The following is a 16,274-nucleotide window of genomic DNA, read 5'->3' on the forward strand; positions in this document are numbered from 1 at the left end:
TTTGTGGTGTGGTGGGGTCGGCCTCTGCTCCCAGCTAACAGTGATAGGATGAGAGCTGATGGCCTTGAGTTGCACCAGGGGAGGGTCAGGGTGGGTATTAGGAATAATTTCTTCTCAAAGAGTGGTGCTGCAGTGGCATAGGCTGCACAGGGAGGGGGGGGTTCACCATCCCTGGAGGTGTTAAGAACCGTGGGGATGAGGCACTGAGGGACGTGGGCACGGTGGAGTGGGTGAGTGGTTCGCAAAGGGCCGTGCCACCCTGCAGGCGCCCAGCAGCAGCAGTCTGTGGCGGTGACCTCACGGAACGTCCCTTTTTTCAGCCGATTTTTGAACACGTTGCGCAAATTCTCGCTCAGAGCTGCAGCGCCGCCGGGCGCGCCTTGAGGAGAAGAGAACGGGGGGGGGAAGAGCGGGGCTAGAGGCCTCCGTGGGAGGCGGGGAGCTGAGCTACAGCCGCGTCACAGCCCTGGAGCAGCGACGCGAACCCCCGAGCGGCACACGGGGCCTCGGATGCCGCCTGTTCCACTCCGGGCCTGGCTCCGCCCGCGCTGAAGCCGAGGGGCCGGGCCGCACGCCGCCGCCGCCGCCGCCACAATTTTGTCCCCCCCGCGCCGCCGTCGTTGGGGCCGCCCGGGGTGAGAGGTGACGGCTGCGTCCCCGGAAGCGGGGGCGGCGGCGGCAGAGGGAGGAGAAGGAGGAGGCGGGTGTCCGGGCCGCGGCGACGGACGGGAGCGGCCCCCCCCGCCCCGCAGCCCCCCGGCAGGGCAGGGCAGGAGGATGCTGCAGAGCCCGCCCCGCCGCTCCTGAGCCCCGCCGCCGCCTCCGGGCATCCACCCGCCCGGCCCGGCGGCCTCTTCCCGCTTCGGGCGCCGGTAAGGCGGGCACGGGACGGGACGGGACGGGACGGGCTGGGGGGGTTCTGCAGGCGGTGGGGTCCCTGCGGGCCTTCCCCACGGGGCGCTGTGGATATTTCGGTTTCAGAGCAGTGATCCTTTTGCTGTTTTGTTCTTTTTTTTTTTTTTTTTCCCCTTTCCTATTTCCTTATTGCGTTCTCTTTTCGCTTTAACCTCTGTCTGAAGATGTTCTCCCGTTTTAAAAATAAAACGTCCCGTGGGGTATGGCTGCTGCGTGTCCGAAGTTCGGTCTGAGCAGCGCATCGTAACCACGGAACTGTGGAGATGGGCACCATGGGAACGCTTCAGGCTGACGAGGGAACGAGCAGACGGAGCACAGGGCTCTCAGCCTCCGCTTCCCTCTCTTTGTCTCTTTTTCTCTCTCTCCTTTGCACTTTAAGGGTCTGCCTTCTCCAGGAGAAGGACTGAAGTTAGCCCTGCCCCCGTTATCTATTTTCCTCTGCCCACATTTCACTCTGCGAGACAAACCGTGACTCCGGGTACGAATCCCTCAGCGCTGCTTTCTGCGTCCTCGTTGAACTTTAGGGAAGTTTTACGATGTGTAGCGTGTCCTGGAATGTAGATGGTGTTTAAGCCTGCCTTTCCTGGTCGATCATTAACTTGGTTTTATGAATGTCGGCGTTCGAGTAACTGGGTGTCAGACGTGCCGGTGCCAGGCTGGCAGCGTGGGGTGGCTGTGGGCTCACCCTGTGCCACGCACCCACCTGCAGCACCTGCACAATGGCACTGGGCAGCGCTGCCAGCAGCCCAGCAGAGATAAAGAGAATCGTGAGTCGTGCCTGGAGACTGAGTGCTCTCTGACCCCCTGTTCACTCCCCCCCCCCCCCCCCCTTAGAGGATTAAGGCCTCTGCAGCTTTGTTGCTTCCCATGATTTGAGGAGTGGCTCTGCACAGAGGAATGTGATTCTTTTCCACTTGAAAGACAAGAATTGAAACGCCACCTGATGGCACGGGATGGGCTCTGTGCCATCCGAGGTGGGGAACAGGGCAGCAACTGCCTGACCAGGTGTCCTTCGTGTGGGCAGGGACTGGGACTGCATCACCCCAGAGCAGAGCTCATACCCAGGAGTGCAGCTCCCTTCCACTGCCTGACAGTGTTCCCATAATCAGCTTCAATTTTTTTTTACTAAAAAAAACCAACATTTTAAAACTTTTTTTTCAGACACGATCCTGTTTTATCAGATGAGCCCTAAACGAAGCATTAACGAAAACCCTCAGCGTGTTGCTTTTTTTCCCCAGATCTCCCCGTGCTGCTATTGGGAGTTTTATTTTTGGAGAATAAAGCCGCTTCCCAGATGTCAGAACTCCTCGGTTTTGTGCACAGAAAGCTGTGCCCTGGCCTGACAGGCGTTGTTGGCTCTCCATCTGTAGAATGAGGACCGTATTCATGCGAGCTTGGGTTAAGCAAATTAAAGTTATGCTTCTTTGGGCCAGGTGTGTGAAGGATACCGACACAGCATTACTAACGCAGCTTTGATATTTGATATTGATATCAGCCGTTGCCTGCTTGTTTCGGTCCTTTTTGCCATATTTGCACTCTTTTCCCTTACTGGTGGTTGCTGGCTCTCCTCCTGCCCCTCTTAGCAGTCGGCGTTACCCTCTGTCGGCGTGCAGAGCTCTGCTTTGCCATTTATTTCCACTAACACCATTTCCCCATTCGTCATTCTTGGGATTTAGGCTGCGTCCCTGTCTGCTCTCTGTCTCATTACAGTTCTCATTACAAACAGCAACTCTCATTACAGACTGTCCGAAGATGCTTTTTTGCACGCTTTTTCTATAGAATTCCATACCACGTTCCTTAATGTGTAGCCTTAATGAAGTCAACCATTAACCTGCTTACACTGGTTGCTAAACCAGTGTGTGAGTATTAAACTGTCAGTGAGATTTCCATTGCTTCCTGAGCAGAGCCTTTCTGTGAGCTGTGTTTTTTTGGCTGCTATCAGTACGGTACACAAAATTTGCTTTCTAATGGAAATTTACAGCAGCTGCTTCTGGTGAGCAGATCCTATACAAATGATTCATTTGCCTTTTGCTCTCCACTCCCAGGCTGTCATAATGAAGGAGCATTAACCAGAACGGCTTTATATCATGGGTGGATGGTTGGGCTAGGTGATCTTATTGCTCTTCCCAACCTTAATGATTCTATGATATATAATTTATAATATACAATATATACATTTAGTTTTAAGGACTTTGAAGTTATATGCTATTCCATGTTATCCTGCTGTTACGCCGCAGTCTATGTGATCCAGCCTGTAAGTCATGCTGTAAGTCATCACTTTGGCTTCTAAAAGTTGGAAGGTTTTAGAGATGCCCAAGCCAGAACTCTTGCATATGAAAACATGCTCTTCCCGTCGCACAGATCGTTGGCAGACAGGGCTGTGTTCTGCACTTTGGCAGCAAAATGGCTGTTTTCAGGTAGAAGTTGGGTTTGCTTTTTATTTTACAGCTGGTTGGATGAGTAAAAGTTTGTAGATAAACTTTCCTTTTTGTTTTTTAGCCCCTCTGCCTTTACTCTGTGTTCTGCCTTTGACAAAAGTTACTTACAGGAACTTGGGCTTGTGAAATGCAGTATGCATTTGAGCATTCGGATTGACTATAACGGCAACCAGATCCTTTCCCTTCTCTGCCTTTGTTTTATGGGTGGAGCTGAGCTGTTTGCTGGTTTTGTAGCTCTTGAGGTTGTTGAAGTGTTTAATTACACTTCAAAAAGCGTTTCAAGAGGTGGAAAAACACACTTTGTGCAAGTATGTAGGGTTTGGCTCTGTTGAGTCCTAGTGCTCTCACACTTCTGTTAATAATCCGCTTCTGGAATGACCCCGTTACCACAGTGATATGAGGAAATAATCTCCTTTTCAGCAATAATGCTCTCGTGGTCACTCAGCATCATACAGCACCTTTGGTCCGTGCTCTTCATTTGGCCATTTCCATGGCAATGTTCTGTGCTTCCTCCTTCCTAGGAAGATGTCTGTTCCTTTATCAGGAAAGATATTTATGGAATGGAGTAGGTCTGAGAACAAGCAGAGGTTGCTGTGAGCCTGCTGGGCTCAGGGTTATTGTGCTTACAGTGATGGAAGGATACCAGGGGATGCGTTCATTCTCTTCTCCTGTCCTCGATAAGCCTGCCTTGCTGTTAATCTTCCCCTCACTGAAGAGTCATAGAATTGTTTGAGTTGGAAGGGACCCTTAACGATCATCTATCCAGCTCCCAGAGAAGACTGATGGCGTTTCCCTTGAGGCTGAAGGACAGAAGGAGGGCAGGAGAATCAGCCATCGGTGAAAGCATTGTGCTCTGGGGGATTCCTCGGTCCCAAGGCAGAGATGTTGGTGGGCTGAGCAGTTTCACCCCCCGGCGTCACCGTGTGGTTCCTAAAAGAGGAACTGAAGAACCACCTTTTTATTTGTCCTTCCATTGTCATCAGTATGGAAAATGGCGGTGGGTGGCGGCTGGACTTGATGATCTTAGTGGTGTTTTCCAACCTCAATGGTTCTATGAAAAGTAAGTCTTCCTATGACATAAGTGGGAAAGCTCTCTTTTTTTCTCCCAGCTGCCTGCGTTCTGCCAAAGGATGGAAATATTTGATTTTAAAAAAGAAAATATTTATCTCACGACTTCCAGTGTTTTAGGTGCTGGACATTCCGTGTTGTTTGAAGAGAGGGAAGCCAAATTAAACCGAAGATAATTTTGGTGCCGGCTGCTGTTGGCTCTTCTGAAACAGGAGGCGCCTTGGTTTGGGATCAGCACCACGTCTTTGTTTGTGTGTCACTCATGGGTGGCTTGTGAGGGAGATTGCAGCTCAGCTGGTTTGTGCTGGAGGGTTTTTCTGGCCCAGAACATCACTTTCTATCCAAGGGGTTAACCCATCTCCAGCCCCCGGAGCAGTACTGGTAGGGGCAAGACTTGGAGAGCATAACTGATCATCAACATGGACTGCAGAGTGAGGGTGATGTGCTTTGAAGTGCAGAGAGATGGGCAGGCTGAGAACGTGGAGAAGGGGAAATATCTGGAAGGAAATGAGTTGATTCAAAGCTGTCTGTACAAAAGATGTTAGGCAACATCGTGGCAAGAGACGTGAAGAAGTTACCTCATGTGTTTACTTTCGTCATTTTGAAATTCCTCTCTTGTTTTTTCCTTTTGGCTGTGGCTGTTTTAGTCCCAGTACCTGCATTAGAACAATGTGTGGTTGTGTTGTTGTTATGGGTTTGGCTCCTTTGATATGAAGCCCCAACAAGTGAATTTTTACCCTTCTGCTGCGATTCGCTTCATCGACTTTTTGGTCGACTGCAGGATTTTCCTTATTTGTAATTTACTCTCAAAAAACTCGTGGATCTGTTTCAGACCTTACCTTTTCTTCATTCCTTTTTACCTACAAGTCAGGAACGATTTATTACGTTGCTTTCCTGAGGTTGCTGTGTTAACCCTTGAGCTATCCTGGTGGAAAAGTGCCCTAAATTGCAGAGCCGGGGGGAGAGCGGCAGGCAGCAGCGCTTCGGGCCTCTCTCTCAATTACTAATTTATTTAGCTAAAAGTGAAATCCGATCTTGTTTCCCTGACCTGCCAGGAGGTAATAGCATTCCGTTTCTTTTCTTAACTGTGTGAAAGAGAAATGGAAGTTGCAGTGGCATCCTTCAGGTTATTCATTTACGCAGGGGAAGCTGTGGGCTCCGAGGAGAGGCGCAGCCGCGCCGTGTTCCTAACAGGGCTCAGCTGAAGGGGAGAGCATCAGTGTATGGACCATTAACTGAACCCAGAGATGCTGTGGGAATGCACGTCTTGGTCTCTGTGCACGGACCTCTCGCACAAATTTGTTGGTAATGAATGCTGTTCAAACCTTATTTTCCTAAAAATCGCTTCTTGGGCAGCAGCGTGGCGATGCTGCTCGTAATTCTGCTTTGCACGAGCTGTGTCTGATTGCTGTTTTTGTGGCAGCTCCGGTATTAAAATCCACAGTTGTTCCCTTTTCTCTCCAAAGGCACGTTACAGTTCAGCTTATGGCTTTCTCTAATTGCTTGCAAAGCTGTTGACTTGTGGGAGCACGTTAAGCACCCGGCGCTGTAAAGCTGGTGATCTCTTACATAAAAATATTAGCCCCGATAATTTTGTGCGTGTGCTTTTCAGCACATCGACCTTTATGGCTGAGTTTGGACCCTCTGGTAAAACAAGAACGCTAATGGAACTGTTGGAAGCCCCTTTAAAAGGGGATCGCAGCACTGCATGTGCTCTGGGTGACGTTCAGCTTTGATTAACAGCCGTAATAAAGCTCACATCTGTGTTGTTATTTTCCCAAGGAAATCCGAGAGGGAACACTGAATACAAGCCTGCTTTTCGTTTGTCTTTTTGATCTGTTTCCATCCCACCGTGCTTTTAGCTGGGGCATTGGAGGGTTTTAATCAGGGCTGGTGCAGGAGATGGGCTGCCAGCAGGAGGATGGGAGGCAGGGCGCTCCGAGCAGCCCCAGCATGGGTCCTCCCAGCAGCAGCACTCCCTGCCCCTCTCTGCCACCTCCAAGGCTTCTCTGGCAGTGCCACTGCTGCTCTGGGGTGAGGACAGCAGTCCCGGTAAGGTGCGTGCTCGTCATCACCTCTCACCTTTCCCTTCTCTTTTTCTTCTCTGTGCTTTCTCTGCGCCGTGCAGGACACGCTGTTTGCATGGCGAGGTGCTTGCAGCATCCCGTCCTCCTTGCTCCCGGTTTTCTGGGGCTTTGCAGAGTGGCTGATGGTGCGAAAAGGTAAACCCAGGTTGCAAGCTTGTGCTCTGCAGGGAGCCCTGTTTCAGCAGGGTTCTCTGCGGTGCGTGGGAAGGAGATGGGGAAGGCTCCATGCTGCGTTACCGCTGGAGCTCGGGGCTGTCCTCACACTCCTCATGATCTCTTCAATGGAGCGGTGGTACAGCTTTAGTCAGTATTCCTACCATCAAAAATAAAGAAAAGAAAGTCATGGTTGATGTACATGGTGGGATCTGAAGAAGCTTTGGAAGCTTGTCCTTTTCCTGCTCTCGCTTTCTTTTGGCCCCCTATGTCAGAGCACAGATCTCACTCTCCCTCCTCCAAACCTGTCCCCCTGCATCCTTACCCTGGTCAGGCTCCAGCTGGGCTGGAAGCGACATGTGCTTCTGATAAGAGTCAATGAGAACCATACAGACCTCCAGGCAGCAGTCCCTGGCTTAATTAAAGGTTATCAGATCTGTACGAATGCTCAAACATTAACCACTGCAGTGCTGAATTCTTTAGACACCGGTCTCCAAGCTTGCATTTTCCTGGGAGTTCTGGGGGCAGGCAGTGTGTAACTAGGAATAGTCGCCTTCCTTCTGTTTTAGTTGGGGTTAGAGCCTTTGTAACCCGTGCTGTCAGCCGGCAGTAAGAGGTTTGCTTCACCTTTCCTCCTTGCAGCTTCGGAGGTGATGCTGCAGGGCTGCCCCGACACTTGGACATTCACTTCTTCTGCGGGGATGTGGGAAAGCCAACACAGTCATAACACAGCCTACAAATCAAACTCTGCAAATGGAAGAAATAATCCGGGAGGGGAATCAGACAAAGCGTTGCATTTTGGACAAAAGTCATGATTCGGTGCATGTTTGGAGTCCTCTCCGTGTTTACAGACTCGAGCAGGAGTTCCCCAGCTGCGCACATCAGAGCCGCGCTCTCCTCCCCACCAATGCTGTTGTTAGGTGCTTCTGACCATGGGATTCCTGATGCAAAAGCCTAAAATACCCCGGGGCTGCTTCTCAATCCCATTTTGAAGATCCTGTCCTGTAGGGACAGGGGGAGAGAGAGGTGTTTTAAGGCTTCAGCTCGGACTTGGAGAGCACTTGAAGCAGGGCTATGCAGAGTTTGATTTGTGGGCTGCATTATGACCCCATTCTTACTGTCATTTGAGGAGTCTGAATATTACTGGGATTAAAGAGTTGTGGTATATTCTGCCCAGGTAAGTGGGGAAGGAAGAGGCTGGTTTCATTGCTCGTCAGTGATATCTGTGCTAGAAGTTGTCCTCGTTTCTTAAAATCTGTTCCTGAAGAGCTGAGAGTGTGAGGTTGAATGCATCTCCATTTATGTGAACGCATTTTAGTTTGTTTTATCTGAGACATACTGAGTCTGTGTTCAATGACCAATAGTAGAGTTATATAATATAATCTCATTTTAATACACAGTGTGATGTTTTTGTTGTCAAACTTCCGTCCTTCCTGATCGCCCACCCCACCCTGTAGCACACGCAGCCCAGTCACTGCTGTGGTGTTCTTTCTTTTTCAGGTGAACAATCAGAATAATGTTCAACATAAACCTGTTGGAGAACCTGAAGGTTTACATCAGCAGCCGACCTCCGCTCGTGGTCTTTATGATCAGCGTAAGCGCTATGGCAATAGCTTTTCTGACACTGGGTTATTTCTTTAAAATCAAGGAGATCAAGTCACCAGAAATGACAGAGGTACGGTACAAAAAGTTCCCGAGTGGAAATACTGATTTGTAAAACATCCCCAATGCTAACGAATTTTGTTGTCCCCCCCAGGAGCCCTTTTATGGAAGTACACTGTCTTATGGGAGATTGTCTTTGATATACTCCCTGCTAATTTTACTAGAAAAGTGGCATTGGTGGGAATGTTTGAATGGTTTATTTTAGTTTCAGGGTGAGGCCGAACCATCTGACGTGAATCTTCCTTGGAGTGACCAGGAGCCTTTCTTTTCCTTAATCCCTTGTGTCAGCTAGCTTGTTTGTGAAACTTCTGATCTTATCTAGCACTGCTGTTCCATAATGAGGAAAGCCTGGTTGGAAAGGGCTCATACTCTGAGCGTGGTGAGAATGGACCGAGCCAGAATGTTCTTTCTGGAGTTTAAAGGGGGGATATTCCTCTGCTGAGCCAAGCAGCGGTCAGGTGGTGCTTGGGATTGAACACTTCACACATTTGTAAACAGCTTGTCCCGTTGTTGAGATGGCCATGGAGGTGTTTGTGCTCGCTTCCTGAGCCGTGTAGTTCACGTTGGGTGGTTTGGAACTGCAGCTAGGTGGTACAATAGCAAGGTTTGTGCTGCTGCAGGAGGGGCAGCCCGCGCTCAGCTTGCTGATCTGGGCTAAGTCTTTGCATTTGTTTTAAGGACTGGAATACCTTCCTCCTGAGGTTTAATGATTTGGACTTCTGTATATCTGAGAACGAAACCCTGAAGCATCTCATCAATGACACCACAACTCCAGAAAGTACCGTGACCAGCGGGCAGGCGAGATCTTCCACGCAGTCTCCACAGACTCTTGAGGACTCCGGTCCCATCAACATCTCCGTTACAATCACTTTGACACTGGACCCACTCAGACCATTTGGCGGATATTCCCGCAACATCACACATCTAAGTTCCACCATTTTTGGGCACCAAATTGGACTCTCAGGTATGCAAGACCTGTAAGTTTGAATGACACCCTGAACTCCCCAGTGACATAAATCAGAATCGTTAAGGTTGAAAAGACCACTAAGATCATCTAGGCCAAGCACTGATCGCTTAGTCCAGCCATCAGCTTTAGCTTTGGAAATTATCTTGAGCTTCAAGAATGTATGCTACCAGATTTGTCGTGAGTGGAGTCCTGTACAGAGCCCCTTTAATTGCTAGGGAAACTTTTCCCTGCATTCAGAATGGGAAAGAATCTTCAGATTCACCAGGATGAGGCTTTGCAGTGTGCAGCGATAAACCTAACGACAATGGAAAGTTATTTTTAAGCCAAAAAATTCTAAGCAACAAAACCTTCAACAAGTGACTCTTTGGAGAGTTGTGTCTTGATACAGCTTCAAAAGTTTGTCATGTTTTATAGGCATTAATGCATGCACTTCCAAGATCAAGAAGCATATCTGCTAAAAAATACAGAGTATATCTAAAGTGTGTGCAGCATTTTAATATTGCAGACAGCAACAAATGCTTAAAATTGCTGTGATGTGAAGACCTCATGTGGTTGCTCTGACAGTTTTGACAGGAGATTACATTGTTAATCATAGAACCTCAGTGAATGTTAGCTTTTAGCCAAGGTTGCATTTCGTAATTGTGTCAGAAGGCGTCTTCAGCCCCAGAGATCTGGAAAGAAACATTAGCCATAGCTGTAAATCTGTGTTCCTCTGTTTTATATTATTATTTTGTTACTGCTTTATGAGCTGTCAGATGCAAGTTCCATTTCAAGTAGCCTGGATTTATTTTCCATATGAAAATGAATATATCCATATGGAGTACAGTACTCAGTCTGCAGCTGAGTATCTGCTAGCACCTTTTCATCTGCACAAATATCTCCAATTTGAAAAGTGAACTCCTGAAAAAGCAAACGTTCAACAAAGTCTTAGGCAGGAGACCAATAATATGTTATTTTACTTCCTAATAAAATTCTCTGAACGTGCATGAATTCACTTACAAGTAGAGAGGTTTTCATTTCTGAAAGGAGCCTGATGACCTTTCTTCTTTTGGGGGCAGGAGAGATTAGAAAGGCCAGCAGCTGTTGGCTTTTTGTTGTTGTTGGTTGGTTTTGTTGGTTTGCTTTGCAGTTTCTTTATTTGTGAGGAGGGGTTTTGTTTGGTTTTGCTTACTTGGTTTTACTTGGTTTTAAACGTTCTCTTTGCTTTCTGCGTTGGTAATAGAGATGCTGGGTGACTTCAAAGGTACAGACTCAGGGTGAGGTTGCCTTCTTAATCAGTTGCATGCTGTCCTTGTCCTAGTGATTGTTGCTCGGATACTTTTGTGATTGAAAACCAGCTTTCTTCCTCTCCTCTCTTTCTCAAAGGAAGAGAATCCCACGAGGAGATAAACATTACGTTCACGCTGCCGGCTGCCTGGAATTCAGACGACTGCGTTCTTCATGGTCACTGCGAGCAGGTTGTGTTCACAACCTGCATGACTGTGACAGCAGCCAGCAACGTATTCCCTGTCACAGTGTAAGTGGATTTTAAACGCTTTCATAGACTGCTTGGTGGGAGATTAACTTCTCGGCAGCTTCTCCGAGGCTGGCACATCCTGATGGATGATGTTGTGTCTGCAGATGGTGTGCTTGCTTTCCTTCCCCTACTGGAAGAACCCTGTCTGGAGTCTGGACAGTTTTGCTGTCTTTTAGCAACACTAGGTTTTTCAGTGGATGTCTTGGCTCCAGGCATACCTGCCTTTCAGCATGCAGCCTGTGATTTAAACTTTAGTAGGAGCAACAGAATCAGTGAATATTTAAGATATCCAATGAAGTAGTTTCACTGCCTTGTATGAGAGCTAAGGCTTGACTTGGAGGTTCTTATCCTCTTCCCTGCTGAGAGATCAGCAGAAGCTGAATGTGGCTTTGCTGCCAAACCCACTAAGTGCAGACCTTTCATCAGAATCATTTCCCTTTGTCTCCTCTGGACCCCTGACACTATGCAGTGTACTCAGGAAAACCATCAGACAGGTTCTCTTGACTGTATGAAGCCGTATGAAAGGCAGTGTTTTTCTAATTAAGCTGTGGGGTGTTGACTTACTGGCACAACATGCAGTTAAATTCTAATGTTAGGACAGTAATCATATGGTTTTATACACTCCTTTGGCTAATCTTTGGGGTTTTTTTTGCTGTTTTGGAAGATCCAGAATAAAACCGTGTTTTATGCAGCTGCGAAGACTTAGGCCTAACTCAGCTTTGTAAGTTAACCTTACTGAATGTAGAGAATGGCAATTAGCATGCTAATTGTTTCTTTTTTTTCTGCAGTCAGCCACCACATTGTGTTCCTGAAACATACAGCAATGCTACACTTTGGTACAAGATCTTTACCACAGCAAGGGACTCTAATACCAAGTATGCACAAGATTATAACCCCTTCTGGTGTTACAAAGGAGCAATTGGAAAAGTGTATCACGCTTTAAATCCCAAACTAACCGTTATAGTTCCAGATGTAAGTGCCACAACATTTTTCCATTTTATGTTGAGTAAATGCTTAGCTGTAGTTGAACTGAACATGATTCTGGTCATGTTAAAATAGTCAGATGTAGTGCAGGTTTACTGCGTAGTGCAGGGGCTGAGACAGAGTTGGATTTGCTTTACGTGTGGTGGGTGTGATGCTCTTCATGTAATCTCCATGGCCCTTGCAACTTGTAAGAACCAGCCTTTATATTTTGACAAAAAGCACTGCTGGTGTATGGGAAGAGATCTTTAGTACAGATTTTTAACATGAGGAGTGTTTTGGCTCTTTATGTGCCACGATCAGTTTCATTACAATGCCAGCCTTGTATAGGGGAGAAAGCTGATTCATGAAGTAATTTCTGTGCTGATCTGGTAATTATTGCTTTAATAGAAAGTGTCAACTACTGGTGCATTGTCAGTGAATGGTTTTAATTCCCTGTGCAGGATGATCGCTCTCTAATAAACCTACATCTCATGCATACCAGTTACTTTCTTTTTGTGATGGTGATTACAATGTTCTGCTATGCAGTTATTAAAGGCAGACCAAGCAAACTGAGGCAAAGCAATACAGAATTCTGCTCTGAAAAGGTGAGTTTGTGTAATAACAAAATCCTGACTCTGATAACATAATGCCTCCTTTTGTACATACTCCATACTGGTTGTTCTTATCTCTTGAAATGTCGATTCAATTCCTTTTCAAAGAGACAGGAGTTTTTCATCATGGGCAGTGATGAAGGGTGCTACCAAATACAGATGTGTGCTGTGTAGATCCTCAGGTAGATTTCTCTCCTACAGGGGTGGGTTAGTGCAGTTCAGTCAGTGCCACAACACAGCTGCTGCCACACTTCTGATGTTATTCTCATTATTTGGTGTGGAGCAGTGAACAGATAGCACTGACTGGGTTTATCTTTCACCACAACTGACTGAAAGCTTTGAATAAAATACACTGTCTAATTCTAGTGGCTGCTAGTCAGAATTAAAAAAGCAATCACAAAGGAGCTGAAGCAGTCATTATTCAGTACTATATTGGAGACCTGCACGTTGCTTGAAGGATTAAATGTGAACGTGTTTATTGTAAAGTAGGAAGTGAACGTTGGCTCCTTTTGATCTTAATGACGTTTTACAGTATAAGCGGTTTTGTTTTGTGTTGTTTTTAAATAGATTGTGCCAAGTGCAAAACATTTTCAGACTTTGATCTCCTCCTTTCCACGTTACGCTTCCAAGGTTCTTTGAAAAGGTGGAGGGCAGCTATGCCAGCTGCGTGGAGATAAGCAATGTCACTGCCACCGGATTAAGAATTTGACTCTAATGAAATGTTTTCTTTTCCTTTTGTTTAGGTTGCTTTGTCAGAAGCGTAATCCATCCTCTCATCTTCCTGAGAACGACTGAGAACCGTAATCATTGCCTGCTGAACCCAGAATGGGTCTTAACACTCTGTGAATACATTATCTTGCAATGTTGGTTTATTCCAACCAAAGACATTTCAAGTGCCTGTAATTGATTTGTACATATTTATAAGAGTATATTCCGAATAGGTCAGATGATGCACTTGTTCCGCATTGTAGTGCGGCCAGAAACGTTCAGTCTTTACCTGTGGACATAGCCGAATGTTTGTGTAGATATGTTTAGTGATATGGCTACATATAGTCAGAGCAAGATATTTTTGTCTAGCTGCATCCGGGCAGGTTAAGATGCCTTTGCAAATGTCTCAAACAAACCAACAAATCTTTGTTATTTGCCCAATGATATGTACAGTGTGTTTGAAACGGTATGCACCTTTGATATAATACTGCATTTCCAGAGCCACCAATCTACTACATGAGTTAAATGTGTGTTTGTGTGGCCTGATACCTTCTTCCATTTGCTCCTTGCTTGCGAGAAAAGATATCAACGTTTTTAGGTTTATTTTTTTGAAGAAAGAGATACATATACACATTTTAATAGTGCTGTATTTAGGACAAACTTGTGCTTTTATTCATAGTAAAAACTTAAGAAGTGAAGTCCCATTTTAAAATCTTTCTTAATGAAAACTAAGTTTGATTATTATTATTATTATTATTATTTTTTCCCTTTGGCCCGCTGAATGCCAGAGAGCTAGTCAGCACTGAGACTGCCTGGGCAGCTTTCTGCTTGGCCTCCCATCCGCAGCCCTCGAACCCAGGACGTGCATCTCTGCTGCAGAGCAGCTCTCTGTCAACCTTCCTTCTAGAAGGTGGAGCTTGGTAAAAAGATGCATTGTGTTGTCTGCTGGGGCTCTGCACAGCCTCGGGCAAGCGCAAATAATGAAAGGAAGAGAAATCCTGTCCTGTGTTACAAAGCCTCACTTCGGGGCTCTCCATCCATCTCTGGAGGGCAGCTGAAAATGACACTTTTATTAGCTTAGGCCAATTTCCATGTAATGCTGTCCACTAAGGGGGAGATGACAAGGAGGGAACTAGGGCTGTCGTGATCAAGGTCAAAGAAACCACACAGTAAAACTCACACTGTTCTCTGTGTCCATTCTTCAATCAGAGGAGTTTTTATTATGCGCATTTTTCCCTTTTCCATTCTGGCTTTTGCTGTTTCTTTCCCCCTCGTTATTCAGTAACCTCATTAATTTTCAGGAGTTGTGGTTTCCCTGCAGACATTTCCACCATTGCTTTTAAAATCTCACTGGTTGCCTTAATTGACCTTTCATCCTCTCTTTGTAGTGTAGGTCTGCAAAGATACACTTATGGTTGTTTTTTTTTTCCTCTTTCCCTTTGGTAAATTTCACTCTAAACTACACAAAACGAGAAGACTCAAGTCAAAATCTTACAGTCTCCATTGTGCTGGCCTAAGATTCTTAGTTTATTACCAATAGATGTTATTGTGAATGGTACCCTGCTGGTCTGTGGGCCTGTATACATAGGACTTCAGTATTCAGTAAGCTTGCTTTGAACGCTCTGAAGAGCAGTGAAGAGTCACACTTCATAATGAGAACGTTTCCATTCCAGAATGGCAGTTACTTAAGCGGTGGTAACTAATACATTTTTTTCTCCAGTGATGTTAAGGCAAAGCTCAAGAAGTGGCCTAGTTTGAAGTCTAGGGATAAAACGAAGCTTCCAGTTTTCTCCCAGTGTTGCTGTGGGCTTATAACATTGCTTCACTGTTGTGGGTCAGCAAGGTGAAACAGCTTCTCATGGAAACTGTGCGAGCTGTTCCTGATCCATGCGTGCCACCTTCTGCAATAGTGCTGCCTGCAAGAGTTGCCTGCGAGGGTGGCTTGATCTGGGGACCAAAGGCAGGAAGAGGAAACTGACTGGGGTGGTGCTGCAAGTTCTGGAAATACCGACAGAGCCCTGATGGTGACTCCTTTAAAAAAGCAAACCCCACCTCCTTTCTGCTTCAGCAAACTGAAAATCCACCTCCAGGTGTCCTATTTACAAATTGGTCTGTTGGGGAAAAACGTACGTATATACATACATATTTTAAATCTGGCTTTGCTATTTGGTCATGAGAGGAGCCTGCTTTGTGATTCGTCACCCACTGTATGGAAATACGGAGAAATACTGAGATTGCGACCCGCGAAAGCAAAAGGGAGAACGTTAGAGAGTTGTGTTTTTGGCCTTAGTTTTCCCTTTGCACCCATTATTGCAGCGGGGAGGTAGGAGTCCATCAGGTTGGGTTGCTGCAGCACTGAGGAATATGGGATTGTTCCTAGGCGCGACGTAAAACAAGTTCAATGCAGCCAAACAGAAAAGTAAAAACTTAATGTTAGAGTTCAGATCATATTGATCTTTCCTTTTTTTTTTTTTTTTTTTTTTTTTTGGGTTTCTTTTTCTTTTTAACTATGACTTGAATCAGTTTTGATTCTATTTGTACGTGTTTTCTTGTTCTTAGAAAGCTGCCGTTTTCTTTTGCGTTTTTTCTTTGGCATTACATAGAAAATCTGAGCCTTGGATTTCAACCCCCCGCAGGTGATTGTAGGCTTAAGATGGCTTTTTTGTTTTGTTCTTACATTTCACTTGTCTTGTTGCATGACGGCTAATAGCTGATTTGGAAATGACATTTCTCTCCTAGATTAATTTTGTGTTTGTATGATGTGCATCTTGCTTTGCAGAATAAAAACGATGACGTTTACTCTGTTGCCTTTATTTCTCCTCACTCACCAGTTGCTATGGAGGTTTCACAAACCATTTACATTACGTGCACCCTCGGAACAAATTGCTAGGTTGTATAGGTTGGAATTTCAATAATGGTTGCATAGGTTGGAATTTCAAACGTTGCTGTACTGATGGTGCATGTCGAACTTAAGTAGAATGTTGCATGTATTGTGGGGCAGGGAATATATCTATAATGGAGAATTTGTGACCTGCTCATCTCTCCTGTTGCTTTTTTCCCTCGGGCTCTGGTTGTCTTTTTGTCTCTCTTATCAGCTGCAGGTACATAAAGCTTGCTTTGTTGATACCGTACACATTTCTGTGCCGAATACATAGGTGGAGCAAATGTTGCCTGTCCTTGATGTTG

General features: G+C 46.1%; 1 protein-coding gene across 4 annotated transcripts; it reads left to right on the forward strand.

Annotated features, from left to right (window-relative positions):
* TMEM248 (transmembrane protein 248) lies at positions 660-15,887 on the forward strand. 4 transcript variants are annotated; one of them, XM_021415652.1, is made up of 7 exons: positions 660-872; positions 8,162-8,336; positions 9,002-9,287; positions 10,656-10,806; positions 11,595-11,778; positions 12,231-12,374; positions 13,124-15,887. In XM_021415652.1, exons 2-7 carry the CDS (start codon positions 8,178-8,180, stop codon positions 13,142-13,144), a joined length of 945 nt encoding a protein of 314 aa, XP_021271327.1. In that variant the 5' UTR covers positions 660-872; positions 8,162-8,177; the 3' UTR covers positions 13,145-15,887. The 4 variants fall into 4 exon arrangements, with proteins under 4 accessions (XP_021271327.1, XP_021271330.1, XP_021271328.1 ...); XM_021415655.1 differs by lacking the exon at positions 660-872 and adding an exon at positions 1,375-1,393; XM_021415653.1 differs by lacking the exon at positions 660-872 and adding an exon at positions 2,440-5,726.

Source organism: Numida meleagris, chromosome 18 (assembly GCF_002078875.1).
Source record: "Numida meleagris isolate 19003 breed g44 Domestic line chromosome 18, NumMel1.0, whole genome shotgun sequence".
Classification (NCBI taxonomy): domain Eukaryota; kingdom Metazoa; phylum Chordata; class Aves; order Galliformes; family Numididae; genus Numida; species Numida meleagris.

Coding starts and splice junctions, on each gene's coding strand:
- TMEM248 (XM_021415652.1), top strand. CDS start 8,178: ATGTTCAACATAAACCTGTTGGAGAACCTGAAGGTTTACATCAGCAGC. Junction 8,337..9,001: donor AGTCACCAGAAATGACAGAG/GTACGGTACAAA, acceptor ATTTGTTTTAAG/GACTGGAATACCTTCCTCCT. Junction 9,288..10,655: donor GCACCAAATTGGACTCTCAG/GTATGCAAGACC, acceptor TCTTTCTCAAAG/GAAGAGAATCCCACGAGGAG.